At 34.1% G+C, this 16,968-nt stretch overlaps 3 protein-coding genes across 5 annotated transcripts; 1 reads left to right on the forward strand and 2 right to left on the reverse strand.

Moving 5' to 3' along the window:
* The first annotated feature begins 19 nt into the window (after positions 1–19).
* Positions 20–4,849, forward strand: LOC117920762. Its single transcript, XM_034838374.1, has 6 exons — positions 20–192; positions 276–1,514; positions 1,621–1,804; positions 2,265–2,421; positions 2,534–2,586; positions 4,462–4,849. The coding sequence occupies exons 3-6, from the start codon at positions 1,755–1,757 to the stop codon at positions 4,619–4,621; spliced, it is 420 nt and encodes a 139-aa protein (XP_034694265.1). The 5' UTR covers positions 20–192; positions 276–1,514; positions 1,621–1,754; the 3' UTR covers positions 4,622–4,849.
* LOC117920760 (dehydration-responsive element-binding protein 2F-like) lies at positions 2,758–4,476 on the reverse strand. Its single transcript, XM_034838373.1, has one exon. The coding sequence runs from the start codon at positions 4,064–4,066 to the stop codon at positions 3,200–3,202; it is 867 nt and encodes a 288-aa protein (XP_034694264.1). The 5' UTR covers positions 4,067–4,476; the 3' UTR covers positions 2,758–3,199.
* A 662-nt stretch (positions 4,850–5,511) lies between the features above and the next one.
* Positions 5,512–11,259, reverse strand: LOC117920819. 3 transcript variants are annotated; one of them, XM_034838463.1, is made up of 8 exons: positions 11,156–11,259; positions 10,431–10,617; positions 10,166–10,353; positions 9,929–10,036; positions 8,115–9,820; positions 7,611–7,683; positions 7,069–7,249; positions 5,512–5,711 (listed from the first exon to the last, which is right to left on the reverse strand). In XM_034838463.1, the coding sequence occupies exons 2-7, from the start codon at positions 10,525–10,527 to the stop codon at positions 7,094–7,096; spliced, it is 2,328 nt and encodes a 775-aa protein (XP_034694354.1). In that variant the 5' UTR covers positions 10,528–10,617; positions 11,156–11,259; the 3' UTR covers positions 5,512–5,711; positions 7,069–7,093. The 3 variants fall into 3 exon arrangements, with proteins under 3 accessions (XP_034694354.1, XP_034694356.1, XP_034694355.1); XM_034838464.1 differs by lacking the exon at positions 5,512–5,711 and adding an exon at positions 6,272–6,874; XM_034838465.1 differs by lacking the exons at positions 10,431–10,617; positions 11,156–11,259 and having other exon boundaries at positions 8,115–9,845; positions 10,166–10,257.
* Between the last annotated feature and the right edge of the window lie 5,709 nt (positions 11,260–16,968).

Below are 16,968 nucleotides of genomic sequence, written 5' to 3' on the forward strand. Positions count from 1 at the left end.
TACTGTTGAAGGGGAAGGGAAAGGGAAAGGGTGAGTAAGGAGAGTGATGGTGGTGGGTTTGGGAATGCAAAAACTGAGAAGAAAGGTGTGGGATATGAAGTTAGTGACAATGGTCTTTGCTGCCTTGGTTTAAATGTTGTCACTGTTTGTAGAAACTTTCCAACCCATGTGACCATTTGTTTTTTTAATCAGGTAGTCTTTGCTGCCTTGGTTTAAATGTTGTCACTGTTTGTAGAAACTTTCCAACCCATGTGACCATTTGTTTTTTTAATCAGGTAATTGCAAGTTCCTTTGCTTTGCTCATTTCCTTTTTTATAAATCTATTCATGGATGCTTGTATATATATCTATCAATGCACTCATACATTAAATAGTATCATGAAACGGTCATTACAAAAGAGAATACCAGGGAATGTTTAACCAAAAAGGAAAATGATTTTTTTTCTTTTACTTTCTTGACCATATTATTTAAAGTCCAAGATAGGATCAGGTTTTTCCAGGTGGAGTAGCATGGGTTGAGTAGTCTGGCCAGTGGGTTCATGGCATTTGGCAGAAAGAAATCCAAGTCAGATGGTGTTAAGCGTAAATGGTGGTGACAGAGATATTTTGACATGTTTTGAATGGAGTCTTTTCACTCAAAAACTCCCTCAGATTCTCATCTCTGCAAGTGAGAAGGGTTTTTGAGAGTTGAATATTGCATTGGGTAAAAAGAGGAGAAGCACCTCACAACATTTTAGATTTTCACAAGGGCTCTGATTCACATGTATTGCTGCCATTCACTACTTGATTCTCTGGACTCGTCTTCTTTATCCCATGCCCTATTCCCTCATATATCCACTCACTATATATAATTTTGATACTATGATTACTTAGGCGGACAAATGCATAACAGCAATGCTTCTGATGATGACGACCATGGCAACAAGGGCGATGAACTTACGGTGTTGATATATGGCTTTAGCAATAAGAGGATATCATTAACTTATATTTTGTTTGAAATTAGGAGTACAAGATAATCTTGTAATCGAGAAATAGTTATGATTTTTATGGGGTTGGCATTATGAAAATGAGAATCAACCAAAGAGGATGTTGTAGTGATAGCATGTGGTGAGGTTTGACCACATGATCTCCCGCCAAACAAGGCTTTGAAACCATATTGAACTATCAATTTTCCTAAAAATTTAAGCTCGCAGGATTTGAGACTACAATGTACATCATGCACTTCAACATAAATAAATACCATATTGGCCTGAACTTTACTGTCTATCAAACATTGTCTAAAATTATTTGTCACCAGATAAATTGGAGTCTGGGATCTAATTCCATACATATGTACTAACACCACAGAGCTAGTTGTTATTTATATTGCAACTGTTGTAGTTTGTTATGCTGAAGATGATGAAAAATAATGACAACAAGCTACAGGACATCAGAATCTAAACAGTCAATGGCTTTCAGAGTTGGGAAGAGGAAGTGATTATCATTTCAATGGCCAGGTCAAACTCCAAGAAAGAGGTATTTCTAGCTTCCTTAATATTATAATTGCCAAAAATCTCAGTTCGCATCATGGCTGAAGTGTAGAGAAGAACTGGATTTTATATTCTTTTACTTGATGTCTTAGGTAGGATCGCTGAGTGATCAGAGGTGAATGAATGTGGCTGTGACGCGAGCAAGGAGACTGTTGTCTTGTTTGTGACATGGAGACAGTGGCTAGAGATAAGTTCTTGAAGCAATTAATTGAATAGTTTGAGGAGAATGGAGAGTGTTCAAATGCCAATGAATAAAACGATGGCCTTGGGACAAAGGTTCTATCCAATTCTGTCAACCATCATCAGTTTTTTTTGCTGCATTTGGTGATATGAAGACTTAGATCTGGGAAATGATTCCGGAATCCTGAGACCTCTAGTGATTTATGCCTGGAGCCAAAGTTCATTGATATTCTCCAAAATGGAGGAAAATTTTATTTTAATTTGGTTAATTGCAAGGTTATCTGGAAAATAGGCTGGTTATACAACCATGTTCATTTGTATGATGTTAATAACTGTGGGACACTATTTTTACCTGGTAATAGTATGTTTTGGCAGTGACGCTCACTTTTCCTGATTTAATTTGCATACAAGGCATGTGCCTGTTAGTTAGATTGCCCCTGTAGCTTAGGCCTTCCTTCATGGGAAGTATTACATTTGGAATCATATTAAATGTGGATGAGCCAGCCAGTTTGACTCTATTGGAAATCTTACAGTAAGTTTGAATCTCTTCATCAAGGCTGGCAGGGATGGAGAAAGAAAAAGGAAAAAGGAAAAGGAAAAGGTTGAGTCAACTACTGCAACCATCATTAATGGGGAAATGGTCCCAAGTGCTCATAGGAAATTTTCCACTTGGAAGGGTTTTGCATCTTGGAAATAGCGGAAAAGACCCCATGGTACGTGGTACACTTGTATTTCAGTAGTGTTTGAACTTCATTTTTATAATCTTTTTCCTGTGAAATATTGTCATGACTCACTGTTTACCACTTGTATTTTGTACATGAGCAGGTTTCAGACTGGAAAATTGGATTAGCCACTACAGAGAAATTCATGGATCCCAGGTAAACTCCTATGTGTTCAGTTCATTTTTATGTGATTGATTTTCAATTATTGCACTAGTACATTTGATCTCATAGGTAATGTTTTTTGGCACGATCCATAGGATTATATGATGAAACAATTTTCTTCTATTCACTCAATGGATTCTTGCCTCAAGTGGACAGCCCCACATGGATAGTAAGTAGATTATCAATAACATGCTTCCTAGCAATGACAAAATTAAAGAAAAAACACGTGATTAAAGACAAAGCCCTTGATAACTATGAAGAAATGACTTTCTGTTTGGTCAAATCTCCCATTAGCAAATTAACATATTCGATTTATGTCCTCTGCCACTCTTTAAGATCTATAATGAACTCCACTTTCTGATCCTCTGCAACCCTAAGTACTACAAGGAACTTCTCTTCCATCCTCTGCTACTGTAACTACTATAACTAAGCCTCTCTCTATCTCGCTCTAGTGGTCAAACTGAAAGTGACTCTTTTATGGACCTCCAGGAACTAGATTTAGAACCAACTAATCTGCAGCCTATTAAGTGATACTAAACCCTCTTCCTTCCACCAAATTTAACTCCAGTGGTGTGAACTCCTACCATACCAAAACCTGCAGGTCCTTTCAGAAGTTCCAGATGGATGGAGGGAAAGCTGGCTCTTCATACATACCATAGCCCTGGAAGCTACTGGCATCTGTTCCTTGATGATCCTCTATTCCACGCATCTCGATCAGTGCATCCCAGTTGAAACTTTCCTCAGCAAAACCCACAAGCTCATCGTCATCTTTTAATGAAGATTCGGGTGCTGCAAAACCTTCTGCTGCATTGCTTCCTTCTGACTGACATTCATCCTTAAGTATTCCCAGTTGCTGAAGAAACTCATTTAGATCAATCTGAGGCTTCTCTTCACGTTCTTCTGGTATCTGTTCTGATGAAAATTCCACATCTTTGTTGTTAGTTCTAGGACTTTCTTCATGAGTTTTGTTGGGGGCTTTGTCATTCATGTTTTGAGCATCAGTTTTTGAATCACAGGAAGAAGAACTAGAAGAAGAGGATTGATTGAGAACCCCGTTCTTCTTAAGCTCTTGGAGCCTCTGATGAATGACATGAACACTGGGTTGTGCATTTATATTAAGCAACCCACAAGAAGGAAACATTGAAATGAAGTTCTTGGAGGGAAACCATTTTAACTTCTGAGACTTGTTTGGTGGGTTGAAGTTAGATTGCAGGTGGGGTAGATTGAGATAAGCATCTGGCCCATACAATCGCCTCGCAGCTTCATCGTAAGCCATGGCAGCTTCCTCGGCAGTCGCAAAAGAGCCCAACCAAAGTCTGGTTCTCTTCTTGGGCTCCCTGATTTCTGCAACCCATTTCCCCCAGGTTCTTTGCCTAACACCACGATACTCGCATGTAGCATTCTGAGGTCCTCCCTTGCCTCTCGTGGGACCTTTCTTCCATGGCTTTAATGGAGATTTTCTGTTATTCTCCATGCTTCTACTGAAGGGGAAGGGAAGGGGGGTGAATGAGAGGAGAGTGATGGTGGTGGGTTTGGGAATGCAAAAACTGAGAAGAAAGGCGCGGGATATGTAGTGAGTGAGAGTGGTGTTCACTGCCTTGGTTTAAATGTTGTCACGTTTTGTAGAAAGTTTTCAACCCATGTGACCGTTGGTTTGTATAATCAGGTAATTTAAAATTCCTCTGCTCATTTCCCTCTTTTTATGCATCTATTTATGCATGCATGCATGCTTGTATCCATCTATTGCACTCATACATAAAATATTATATCAGGGAATGTATAAACAAAAAGCAAAGTGATTTTGTTTTTTTCTCTCACTTTCTTGACCATATAAAATCTATTGTTGAAGATGGGATCAGGTTTTGCCAGGTGGAGTAGTCTGGCCCAGTGGGCATGGCATTTGGCAGAAAGATATCCAAGTCATATGGCATTAAGTGTAAGTGGTGGTGACCAAGATCGTTTGACATGCTTTGAATCTCCCTCGGATTCTCTCTTGTTTCTGCAAGAGAGAAGGGTTCTTGAGAGTTGAATATTGCATTGGGAAAAAGGAGAAGCACCTCACAACATTTTAGGTTTTCACGAGACCTCTAATTCACATGTTTTGCTGCCATTCACCACTTGATTCCCGGGACTCATCACCTTTATCCCATGCTCCACTCCCTCATGTATCCTCTCCCTATATATAATTTGTACACACTATTATTACCATGGTCTGGAAATGCATAAATCCTATCACATGATGCTCTTCATACGGTAATAACAATGCTTCTGATGATCATCATCATCATGGCAACAAGGGTGATGAACTGATGGTGTGGGTATATTGATTTGGCAAGAAGATGAAAATATGACTGTTAGCGCATTTTTATTTGAACTTAGGCATATAATCAAGAAATAGTTATGATTTTGATTGGTTTGGCATTATGAAAGTGATTATCAACCAATGAGAACATTATAGTGATGGCATGGTCATAATGCAAGATGTGATATTACCAAAAGCTTTGAGTCAAAACTCCTTTAATGTATCATTTTTTAAAATCTAGATTTATATTCTATGACATGAAATGATAATAAAATTAGAGTGCTTTTAATAGTGATTTTATGAAGTGTTTCTAACTTTTCTAGTACTTGAAAGATAAAAAATTTCAAGTATTAAATATATTAAAAGTTCTTCCTAAAATCACTACTAAACACATTTTCATTTGTCAAATCTCAATTTATGGCGACAAACATGTTTCTAGAATAGGTATCGAGTAAAAAAGGAAAAAGAAAAAGAAAAAAAGGAGGTCAATGCTGAAAACATTGGTTAGCTGATAAATAAAACCATTTCTTTTGAAATGTTTTTAACTATATATTTTAGTATGAATTCACTGTTCTGGAATGTGTATCCTGAACAGCTCAAAATGAATGTACAAAACATCATCAAAAAGCCAAAAAAATATGCAGGAAAAAGAGCAAGAAAAGATGCAAGGCCCATTATAAACATCTAGAAACAAATCACTTTATACAGGACAAAAAAAGGCTTAACAACATTCACTCATTTCAAAACCTCTTACATTCCAATCTCATCACGCTTGCATATCTTTAGCTCTGGGTTCCAAATCCACCAGTAGAGTCAGCTGCAATGGTTGAAAGAAGTATTCTTCAGAATTAATTTAGCCAACCAGTGCATAATGCAATTGAATCTTACTGCCAAAGAACCAAATGGTAATCTGTGGGAAAGACAAACTGAAAGAAAAATCCATGTTTTTCCAAGACTTCTCATGAATCTTACATCAAGACAAATAGCAGATATTCCAGAGATCCAATAGAGGAAATCTTACCAATAAAAATAAACATGAGAAAATTTTGAGAACATTAAAGACAAGCAGGGAAATAGACATAATGGATAAGGCTTATTCCAGAAAGAAAAAGGGAAAAAGGCTAAGGAAATAGACACAGCGACTTATGGCATAACAAAAGATATGGTTCTCAATAGAGTTGAATAAAAAGAAAAGATCCATAAATTTTATTCCATAAAGTTAGGACGCTCTGCTACCATTTTTTAACCCTCTTGTTGGCCAAGGAGCCAGGGTACACAAGTGCAACTGATTTGTTCCACAGATGTTGAACCATTTCTTCTCTTGTCAAAAACAAAATTAATTCATAGGCAAATAACTCCAACAACCTGCATGCTGTATTTGGATTCAAAACTTAATAACTATATATATATTTGATAGGCAAATGAGAATATATTATGAGTGTTAATAAAAAATGGGCACACACCTAGTAGACACAAAGTACACATCTAAAAAGCAAAAAGAAACAGCCAACAACCACAAACTAATCTAATAACTAGAACATAACCACTCAATGAAGTTTGTCAAGGATGGGAAACCAGAACATCATCTTGAAGAGATTGGTTTGTGCCTTGCACCCCTTAAAAGGTTTTTTAATTACATTGCTTCCAAATTGTCCAGAATAGGCAAAGAGGAGCTGTTCTCCAGGCCTTTTTTCTCTTCTTTCCCACAAAGCTCTCATTCCAACCCATTAACAATATTTGACAAGATGAAGGAGAACCCAGAAAATGATAAATAAAGATAATGGAAAGTGTCACAGCCCATTAGCTTTCCCACAATAGATGAGGAGATAGCCTGTCGTTTCTTCTAAGTTGGTCCATGGTTATGATCCTTTCCCATGCTGCTTCTCATGTGAAGAAACCCACTTTATTAGAAGCCAAACAGCCTCACACTATCTTTGAGAGAAAATCCCTTCGAATTTTATATAGTCTTCAAGCTATCGACTTGGGAATAACAAAAAGGGACATGATGTAAATTGATAGGCTACTAAGAGTACCATTTTTTTTTAACAGAAGCTGGTAAAGAGAACTTTTTAACAAAGTCTCCTATCTTTTGAGAGGTATCGTAGAGTCACCATTTCTTTATAAAGAAGAAAGATAAAAAATAGCGCATAATTTAAATATAGTTGAAATTTTACCATTATCAGAGAGTTCAACAAAACTTCACTTTGATTTTGGGCTTCCTTTGCAAATGTTTCTCCATTTATCCTTGAGGTCAATTGTCGTACGACCTCTCTGAAATACAGTACCACCAAATTCCATAATCTTCTTCCATGGAATACTTTTATCATGATCATTTGAAAATTTCTGCACTCCCACCTGCAATAGAGAAAGCAATTATCATATAAAAACAAATCTGAAAACTAATGATTGAAAAAAGAAAAATTCAAGACCAAGAAACATGAGTAATCCTTAATGAAACTACAGGTGCTGAATTAGAAGTCACAAAACTGAGAAATGTGATTTCTCGATCTTGTGTCCTTAGAAATTTTATCTACATCAGATCCATATCATAAAGCAGGTATGAATAAAAAAAATTGAAAACCAAATGAAAAAAGTTTGAACCTAATACTCTTAACACAACACAAACTGGACTTGAATATCAATCTTCACTATTAGAATACTACAAGGCTACAGAACTAAGAATGCTAATATCATATCAATGAAGTAACACAAGTACCTTTAGTATCTCTTCCTCCTTAGCTGTCCAAGCAAGTTTCTTTCTTCTCAACTGATGAATTGGTGGAAATGTGCTGCAAATGAGAGGCAATATATATCCTCAATCAATAATGATAACTGCAGCCAATTACTACTTTCTAACTGTCGAGTGTGCATTAGTATTTGTGGAGGAAGGGAGAGAAAATATGCTTGAAATATCAATGTTGCCATAAGTAGTTGTCTCCTTATAGTACAGAATTGGAGCCTCCAGATATTCTAATGAATAGGTGCAGTTTCTTCCATTCCAAGGAGAGCAATGGCCCAATGCATCTTTAAGGGCTTACTCCCTTGGAAAACAAAACTGCACCTTTCCTAAGTTTGAATGGAATAAAATTACATGACCAAGTGGTGCATGCATACAAGCAGTGCACTACTTACCACAATGAATTGATGATGATCACTACAATGATGCAGTGGACATCTAGCAACTAAACATGCCTAGTATCATAAGGTATAAAAAACTTACTACTGCTGTTGTTGCCTTCTGAATCTTATATAGTAAGTAGAACTGGAAGGCTTATCATTTTCATCTCCAGAAGTTCCTGAAGCAGGATCCTCCAGTGGATCACTAATCTGCTGTTGTGAAGCTTCCTGCTGAACTCCTAAATTTGCAACTCCCTGCTCCTCGACACCATCATGCTTCTCTACATTTCTCCTTATTAGTTGATCAGTAACTTGAGCATCGCCATGGTTTGCTCGAGTCTGTCTTTTCTCTTTTACATGCCCATTTTCACAAACCTTGACAAGATTAGCACTTTCATTAAGCTTTTCATTCTTCTTTTTTCTATGTTTTTTCTTGGGTTTGACAGGCTCATGCTTCATCCCTGCATTGATAAATGAAGCCAGTTCTTTCTTTGCCAAGGAGACCTTTTTCTTGGACTCAAGGTATTCAGAAACTGCACGGGAATATGCACAAAAGGGGCAGTAAAAGTTTCCCATGTTGTCAAAACTGGGGGGGCAGCCCAAGCAGTTCTCATGAACCACCAATGGACAGCCACTGGAACTACAAACCAACAACTGACCGTCTTTAGTACACTTCATACAAAGATTTTGCTCTGTCCAGCCAGCTATTGACAAGGAATCATGATTGAATGTGCATTTAGAACTCAGGAAATTTTGTCTCTCCATGGCAATACCATCCTCCTCATCATGATACTCAGTGCTATCACTCAGCATTTCTTCTTCACAACAATGCTCAGTGTCATCTTTGGCTTCATCTACAAAAACCTTATGGTGTGCTTCATTAGGAAGTTTGTCATTTGATGCCTTTGGTTGAGAACTATGATCACCATCATCTTTGGCTTCATCAACAGAATTTTTTTTCTGGCTTTCATCTGAGGATCCACTTGATTTATTTGGTTCAACCCTACAATCGCCATCATCCTTGGCTTCATCAACAGCAGTTTTTTGCTGGCTTCCATCTGAGGCTGCACCAATTGATTTGTTTGGTTCAACCCAATGCTCAACATCATCATCTTTAGCCTCATCAACAGAAATATCATGGTGGGATTCATCTCTAGGCATATTTTGAGGCATTTTATTGCTGTGAAAAGGAATCTGCGTTTGATTATGCTCAAATTCTTCATGTTCAACATCAGTGATCTGCTCAACCCTCTTTGAAACAACATACTTATCATGATCATCCTCAGAAACCATTGTGCTTCCCTCCAGGTCTCCCAGTTGAGATTCTTTTGCCAAGTCACACTCATTAATACTTGGTCGAGATGAATCTTCTAACAATTTCTTTCCATGCAGAGAAACTGAGTTTGGTTCTATAGATGTAATGGAGCAAAAGGCATCATGTTTACGCCTCTTGGCATTTGAATGGGAATCACCACCATAATTCACACTGTCTACATTTGGGTTAAATTGCCCCATCAAATTTTTGGCAGCCAAGTCACCCAGGCCCCTTTTATAGGGCAATAAAATCCTCTCAGTTGTATCTTCTGGCAAGAGATTGTTCTCATTTTCAGCAGTCAGAGGAATTAAGTCCCCTTTTGCAGCCTCAACTTGACCACAGGCATTACTCTCATCAACCCTTGGTGCAACTGCACCAGAATCACCATCACCATTAGGTGTTCTAGTCTCACATTGACTTTCAAATCTCAATCCACTCCTTTCCTTCAAGGATGCAGCAGATGGATGGCTGCCCTCGAGAATTGTATCTTTCAACTGTTCATAAGGAAACAACATGAGCCTGCTTACAAACAGTATATAAGATTTGAGCATATTTTACCACAACACTTCAAATGGCGGAAAACAAAAGAGAATCCCCCTTACCTCTTGCAAAGCACACTTAGGTAAACATGCTCTTTTATGTGCAATGAAAGGGTGAACATTCCATTTTAACAGCTCTGGTTCTCCGATTCTTAGTTTTGATGCTGACACCTAAAATCAGATGTATGTTTAAATCAGCATAAGAATACAATTCTCCAGTTAATGAGTTGCTTTGAATTCTAACTTCAATTACACAAGCAAATAATTTACTAAATCAAAGCCAAAACTGATGCACGTTACCTTACGCAATATGCATTGGAGAACATCTTCACAGCTTTCAGATGAGTCGAACCCCATTTTTGAATGCACAACAGGATGAACATCATTTTTGATTCCGCTAAATAAAGCCTCCAAACATCTCAAGGCAATCATTTCTTTGACATTCCTCCCCAAATTATCTGAGACTTCTGGAGCTTTTATCATCAAATCTGTAAGAAAGAAGTCATGAATTGCCACAATCCACACTCACAAAGACTAAGCAACATAATAAAGAAAAAGTATGTACCCTTCAAAAGAGAGATATCTACTCGCTCAAAGCTTGCTAAGGTTTCCATTACCCAAAGCCATGGAAGGCTTGAAACAGAGCACGACTTTTCAGCCATGAAAACTGGTATTAAGTTTCTGAGACCACAGTTTCGTTGAGCTCGTCCGTGCTATTGTTTCATAAAGAGAAAGAAAGGTTTCAACTTCATCTGAAAATGCAACGCCAGAGTCAAAAGATGCAAAATCACAATTGATGGCTTAGAGATTAATGGCGTGTTTGGTTGCATAAAATCAGAGCCCCAATTTCAAATCCACAGTTTTCCTTGCTTGCGTTCGACCTGAATTAAATCAAATTTAAACACAACAACTACGAATCCACGGAAATGATTCCATGGTAGACAGCAATATTTTCAAATTCCACAGAAGTTGAAATTTCCCAAGTTAAATCAATTTCCTAGCATTGAAGAATAAAAAACAAACTCAGATTTCTCAGAAGGCCTAAAGACAAATTATTAAGTTTGCAATAGAATACAGATTTAGGGTTTCAGAGAGAAAGCCTCAGAAAAATGACAAAATGAAAGAAAAAATAAATAAATGAAAACCCTAACGCTAAGTTTGGTTTCCGAGAAACACGAAGGAAAACAAAAGAAAATTACGAATTTGAGGATAATCATTCCAAGTAACGAATCACAATTTTAATTTTATTAACTTATGAGGAAACATTTAATCAGTAATTATTAGGGGTACCTTAAATCTTCGAGAAACGAAGAATCAAAGGCTCAGAGAAAACCGGATCCAAGGTTTCATACGACGCCGATCTTGAAGGCCATTGCAAATGGCATACGAGACTGAGAGAGCTGTCTTTTCAAATCGGAAACGGCGCCGTTTGACATATTTCAAACCGCCAACTCTACTTGGGCCAGTTTTGGGCTCGCCTAAAAATAAAGTGGGCCCAACAAGGTCCAGGTCCAATAGGGCGACCTGTTTATTTTGCACCCAACATGCTAAGGTCCATTTCCAGTGGTTTATAAAAGTTTTGTTAAATAAAAAATCATTTTTCATATCTAATATTTTATTAATTTTCATATTAAACTTTGTTTAAATCACAAGTTTTTTTTTTCTTTTTTAAAAAAATTACTCAAATATGTATAAAAACTCTTAGGCTTCTTTGGATTAGCTATTGAGAGTTAAAATATCTTCTTTCCTTTTTTTTTTCATGTCTTTGTTTGATATTCAATTACGATAACTTGCAGCTTTGAAAATTTAATTGCATATGAAACAAACATTTTATATAGTGAAGATGATGTTTGTCTTTTTTTTTTTAATAGAAAAAAGTTAAAAAAAAAAATAATATTATACCAACCAATATAACTAAATTGAACGTATTTATAACAAGTTCATTTTAATTATATTGGTTGAAATCGACAGATTACTTTTAATTTAATATAAAAAATTAAATATTTTTATATTTTCTATTCAACCAAAAAACAAACACTATCTAATAGTATGTTTGACAGTAATTTTATAAAGTATTTTTAATATTTCTAAAATTTGAAAAATAAAAACTTTTAAGTGTTATAAATACTAAAAACGATTCTTATAATGACTATCAACCCACTCTAATATTAATATTAGGCTTCCCATTTTAGATTAACTATTTAGAATGGTAAAAGATAGTACCTATATTGTTAAAAAGTAATTCCTAATAATTAAATGTAATATACCTGATAAAAAAGGGTATAGAATTCAAATTATTTTTAGGTAGTTGTTTAAAGTTATTGTGTGGTTTTTTGCATTTAAGCGTAGGAAACACACTTTTCTTTTTTTATTTTTACTTGTAGTAGAACATATGCTGTGGGCCGTGGGTGATGTTTGGGTGATATTGATTTCATAATTTATTAATATTTCATTCATGCATTATTTGCGTTAATTTTTTTATGGTCATTCAAAATTTTTTACCTATAGTTACTTCAAATTAATTTTGTTTAAATCAAAATTTATTTATATTCATCCAACATTTTCTATCTATAATTATTTCAAATAAATTATTTTAATTCAAAATTTATGAAGGTATTATTATGTTAAATGGTAAAAGAAGATTCCAACTTTTTTTTTTTTTGGTTTTCTAATAATTTCAGGATAAAGATGAATTATTGAAGAATTCTAACTCTTTATTTTCTCGGTAAAGATAGACATGTGTTTATTTTCTATTTCTTTTTCTTTTATGTTAATATTTTAATAATAAATAGGGTGCATCAATTAAATAATTATTAATAATAAATTGAATGATATTTTAAATTTCATATTTAAAGAATCATTAAATTGGAATGAGAATAATACAAAGAGAAGAAATATGGTACAAATTATTATTGATCACTAAAATTAATTTTCAAACATTAATTTAAATTGAATTTAATTGTTTTCTCAAAAAAATGTATAATTTCATAATAAATTATATCCTTTAAATAAAATAATATATAAATATATAAAATGATATAAATTAAATTTTATTATAATTATCTTTCGTTTGATGAAATATAAAATAATAATAAATTTGCATTTATCACATAATATTAATATTATAAATACAAGAAAATAAAATTAATTTGTAGGTTGCCTTAAAAAATAGGAACATTAGGTAAATTACTTAAATAAATTAATGATGGAATATTTGCATATACGAGTAAAATGAAAAAAAGAAAAAGAAAAAAGAAAGAAAAGAAGGAAACAAAGAAACAAAGAAAATTTGAGGGAGAATACGAGAAGGAAGGCAATGGAATGAAAAGGAAAAAAGAAAAAAAAATATGATTAAGGTTTAAATATGGGTATAGTTAAAAGATGTCATTTTAGACATTTCACATTATAAAATTTATTTCTATAAAAATAATATAATTATTGCTTTATATTAAAAATGGTAGAAATTATTGATCCTTAAAAAAATGAAACTAAAAATAATAGAGTAGGAGTAGAAAGGATGATGAGGGTTGTCTTATGTGGAAGGAATAAAACATGAAATCAGTTAAAAGAGACATTTTATGTTGGATTGGATGTGATAGAGAAGGAAGGTTCCTCTGCACGCAACCGTTGATAGAGTAAGAATTAATTTCAAAGAAAAAAATAATCCAGTAAATTTATAGCGTGACCACGAAATCCAAATCAGCGTTCACCACTCACCAGAGATGTCGCTATTTGCAAGATGCAAGACAGATGTCCTCATGGTGAAGCATGGTCCAAGCATTAGCAATAGCACCCTTTGATGTCGGTTTCAATAACATTCGTCAAAAATACAATTATTCAGAAGACGGGTCTTCATGATTCTCATAAATAATTTTTTATCTTGGTATTCAAATAATAAAAATGATTTTATTGAATTTGTTTTTAGTAAAGGTAATTATATAACACAATGACAAAATTTTCAAGAAAGAATTCTTTTGGAATTTGCTTTTTAAAACAATTCTTAAAAAATAGTTTTTGAAAATAATTTTTTATTTTTTAAAAATCTGATTAAAAACCTAAAATATTTTTAACCCATTTTTAATATTTTAAAAATAATTTTTATTTATAATCATTCTATATTTTTGTATAGTTATTTTTTAAAAGTGTTTTTAAAAAACAAATGAAAATAATAAAAAATATATTCCAAAAATATCTTATTTTTTATTTTTAAAAATAAAAAATCAATTATTGATTATCAAACATATTTCAAAACAAAAAGCTTTATCCAAAACAGTTCCCAAATAGGTTTTTAATCATTTTTCAAAATATTTTACATAAAAACCGTATGGAAATTAAGATATTTGTTTTTACAAATAATATATTTTCAGAATAAATTATCAAAAAATTATTTTCAATAAAAAGATTTCTGTGAAAATACATTTTTATCCAAAATAACCAAAATTATTTTAAAAAAATAGAATTTATTTTGAAAATATTTTCAAAAATAATTATCACAGAATAATTTTTGAAGTCAACTCCACTTCAAAATATACATAATTGGTTGCCGATTTAAATTAGATTTTTGGAGACATTAGATATGATGAGAGATATCTCCTCCACAAGATGGAAAGTCATTTTCTTCATATTTTAACTAAAAAAGGCAAGAAAAATACCCATGGAATTTCTGGATATTTAAACAACTTTGAAGAATTGATATCATTAATTAGAATAAAGACATTTTTCTTTCCAAAATTCATTATTTACAGATAAATAAAATAAATATGATTTTTTTTTTAAGTTTAAATGCTAATTTTTAATATAAAAAAAAAAAGTTTGATTCGGTTAGATAATAATATTGTGATATAATGTTAAGATGGGAGGGAGCATTATTAAAGAGACCCACCAATAATTGGTAGGTGGATCTTGTGATTACAGAGGATTTGTTAAGTAATCCTCGAGAAACAATATGATGCTACCACCAGAGTAATAAAAAATACAGAAATTTTAAGATCCTATAAATGTAGAAATTGTCAGTCTTCTTTTATTTCGTTGAATTTAAATTACCAGCTAAGAAGTTGCAGGAACAAATTGTATTACTTGGAAGGAAGGGGGACGAAGATCAGAGCCTCTGAATGGCAGCTGAGAAAAAGTTCTTTACAAATTCACTCAGCCACCAAACAGGGGCCGAAAAATTGGGTAATATCTGCTTTTATTTTTATTGAATTTAAATTTAAAAAAAAAAAAAAACAAAGACAGAATAAATTGTATTAATCGAGGGGAAGTTCAGAATCTACATGATTAGAAACCTAATGGTCTGTTTGGTTGCTGAGAAAAGTCAGATTGGAAATAAAAAATCGTTTCTATGATAACTAACATTCTTCTCCCCACTACTTTTCTATACGTTTTTCTCAGAAACCAAACAGGGGCAAGGAAACAATTCAACAACTCAGTCCAAATCTCATTCTCAAATCACGGTATTATTCCTCTGGTACAGTCCGTGCACATGAAAAACAGACTCCGATTCCCATGCTTCAATCGATTCAGCCCAACCATCAACAAAAACAACAATAAACCACATACTCCCGACACCCAGAAACCAAAAAAAAAAATGTACAAATCTTTATGAAAAATATAGGATTCGATGGGAGAATCTACCGTCCGAAGTGGAGGAAGGAGGAGAGGATCCTGGAGAAGGCGAGGCGAACACGAAGGTAGGCGCCAAGGGTGTAGACGGCGGTCTGGCGAAAAAGTGTTTCGACGGTTTCGACGAAGAGATTGAGGCTTCGGATCGGAGGAACGTAGAGCGTTAGAGGCACCGCCGAGAAGGCTACAGCAAATAGCAGTTGAAGCATTTGCACAATCCCCCCACTTCTTCCAAAGGCTTTCGTTGGTTAATTGCAATTTTCTAGGTTTTTGTGTGGGAACTTGTAGCCCTCTCTATTTATACTAGAAGTAACCAGATTTCTCATTCTTTCCCATTGGCCACACAGCCCACTGCGCCCACTGGGTTTTCTCTTTGTTTTTTTTTTAAATAAAATAAAATGTATAAAGAAATTGAGAGAATCCTACAATGTAACAATACCGAGTTGACTAAACTTTCTGTATCGTTCTGGAGTTTAATAAATAAGCCTAACCAAGTTGGACACGTGTCCTTCGATTTTGATTGGGAAGGGCCTAGCTTTTGACATATTACGTGGAAGGGCTTGTGAAAATTTGAATGTTAGATATGAAAGTTGGTTGAAGATTTTGACAGTTGGAAAAGGCAAATCTGTTTAAGACGCGGAAACCAATATTCCCCGCACTTTTTAGTTTTTAGTTTTTACACAATCTTATTGGGGGTGATCCTGTATGTGTCACCATCTATCGGACCATATCCACTTTATTTACATTGATGGTACAAGGGAATTTGAAGACAGATTTTAAAAAACAGTTATGGGAAATAAGTTAAATATTTTATAATTTATTTTTAGAATAAAATTTTATTTGAAAAACTCAAATTTTTTTAAAAATTCTCAACAAAAATAATATAAATTTATATAAAATATAAAATTTCTCAAATATGTTTCAGAACACCCAGCAAAAGACACTTGAAATTTGTTCTTAAAAATATGTTTCTAAAACAATTTTTCAAAAAACTCTATTGAATGCATTTTTCTTAAGTTAGAAAACGATTTTTTTTTTTTTCTGAAAAAAGAAATAGACAGGTGTTCCCAAATAAGCCCTTTGCTAAAAATCATTGAACCAACTTCTCTCTCCCAATGAGCAGCTACTAGACAAACACTAGCACCTAATTTATGAGGTGGTGGTCGAGTGATGGAGCTATAACCCAACAGCAAATCTTATCCGTTCACCCTTCTCAACTACCAGTCTTCTTCAGTTCTTTGACACTGGTCAAGACACATAAATTGGCCTAACAGTCTTCTATTGAGAAGAAGCAGAAATAAGATCAAAAGCATAACCAATGCTAGTCACTGTACTCTCAGACACTGCATTAAACTCAGACCTACTATCAACAACAGTCTTCTTTAAAAGTAATAAATCACAAAACATCAGTTTAAATGAAACCCATCTTTGAAATTTTACCATAATATAAGTAATGGCTTTAAGGGAAAGTATGAAAAAAA

This window comes from Vitis riparia, chromosome 8, assembly GCF_004353265.1.
Source record: "Vitis riparia cultivar Riparia Gloire de Montpellier isolate 1030 chromosome 8, EGFV_Vit.rip_1.0, whole genome shotgun sequence".
Lineage (NCBI taxonomy): Eukaryota > Viridiplantae > Streptophyta > Magnoliopsida > Vitales > Vitaceae > Vitis > Vitis riparia.

Bases quoted from the DNA above. Each gene is read 5' to 3' on its own strand.
- LOC117920760 (XM_034838373.1), bottom strand. From the start codon at position 4,066: ATGGAGAATAACAGAAAATCTCCATTAAAGCCATGGAAGAAAGGTCCC.
- LOC117920819 (XM_034838463.1), bottom strand. From the start codon at position 10,527: ATGGCTGAAAAGTCGTGCTCTGTTTCAAGCCTTCCATGGCTTTGGGTA. The intron at 10,354-10,430 runs GTACATACTTTT...TCTTTCTTACAG, and splicing joins AGATATCTCTCTTTTGAAGG to ATTTGATGATAAAAGCTCCA. The intron at 9,821-9,928 runs GTAAGGGGGATT...CCTTATGAACAG, and splicing joins CTAAGTGTGCTTTGCAAGAG to TTGAAAGATACAATTCTCGA.
- LOC117920762 (XM_034838374.1), top strand. From the start codon at position 1,755: ATGGAGAGTGTTCAAATGCCAATGAATAAAACGATGGCCTTGGGACAA. The intron at 2,422-2,533 runs GTACGTGGTACA...GTACATGAGCAG, and splicing joins ATAGCGGAAAAGACCCCATG to GTTTCAGACTGGAAAATTGG. The intron at 2,587-4,461 runs GTAAACTCCTAT...AGGTTTTGCCAG, and splicing joins GAGAAATTCATGGATCCCAG to GTGGAGTAGTCTGGCCCAGT.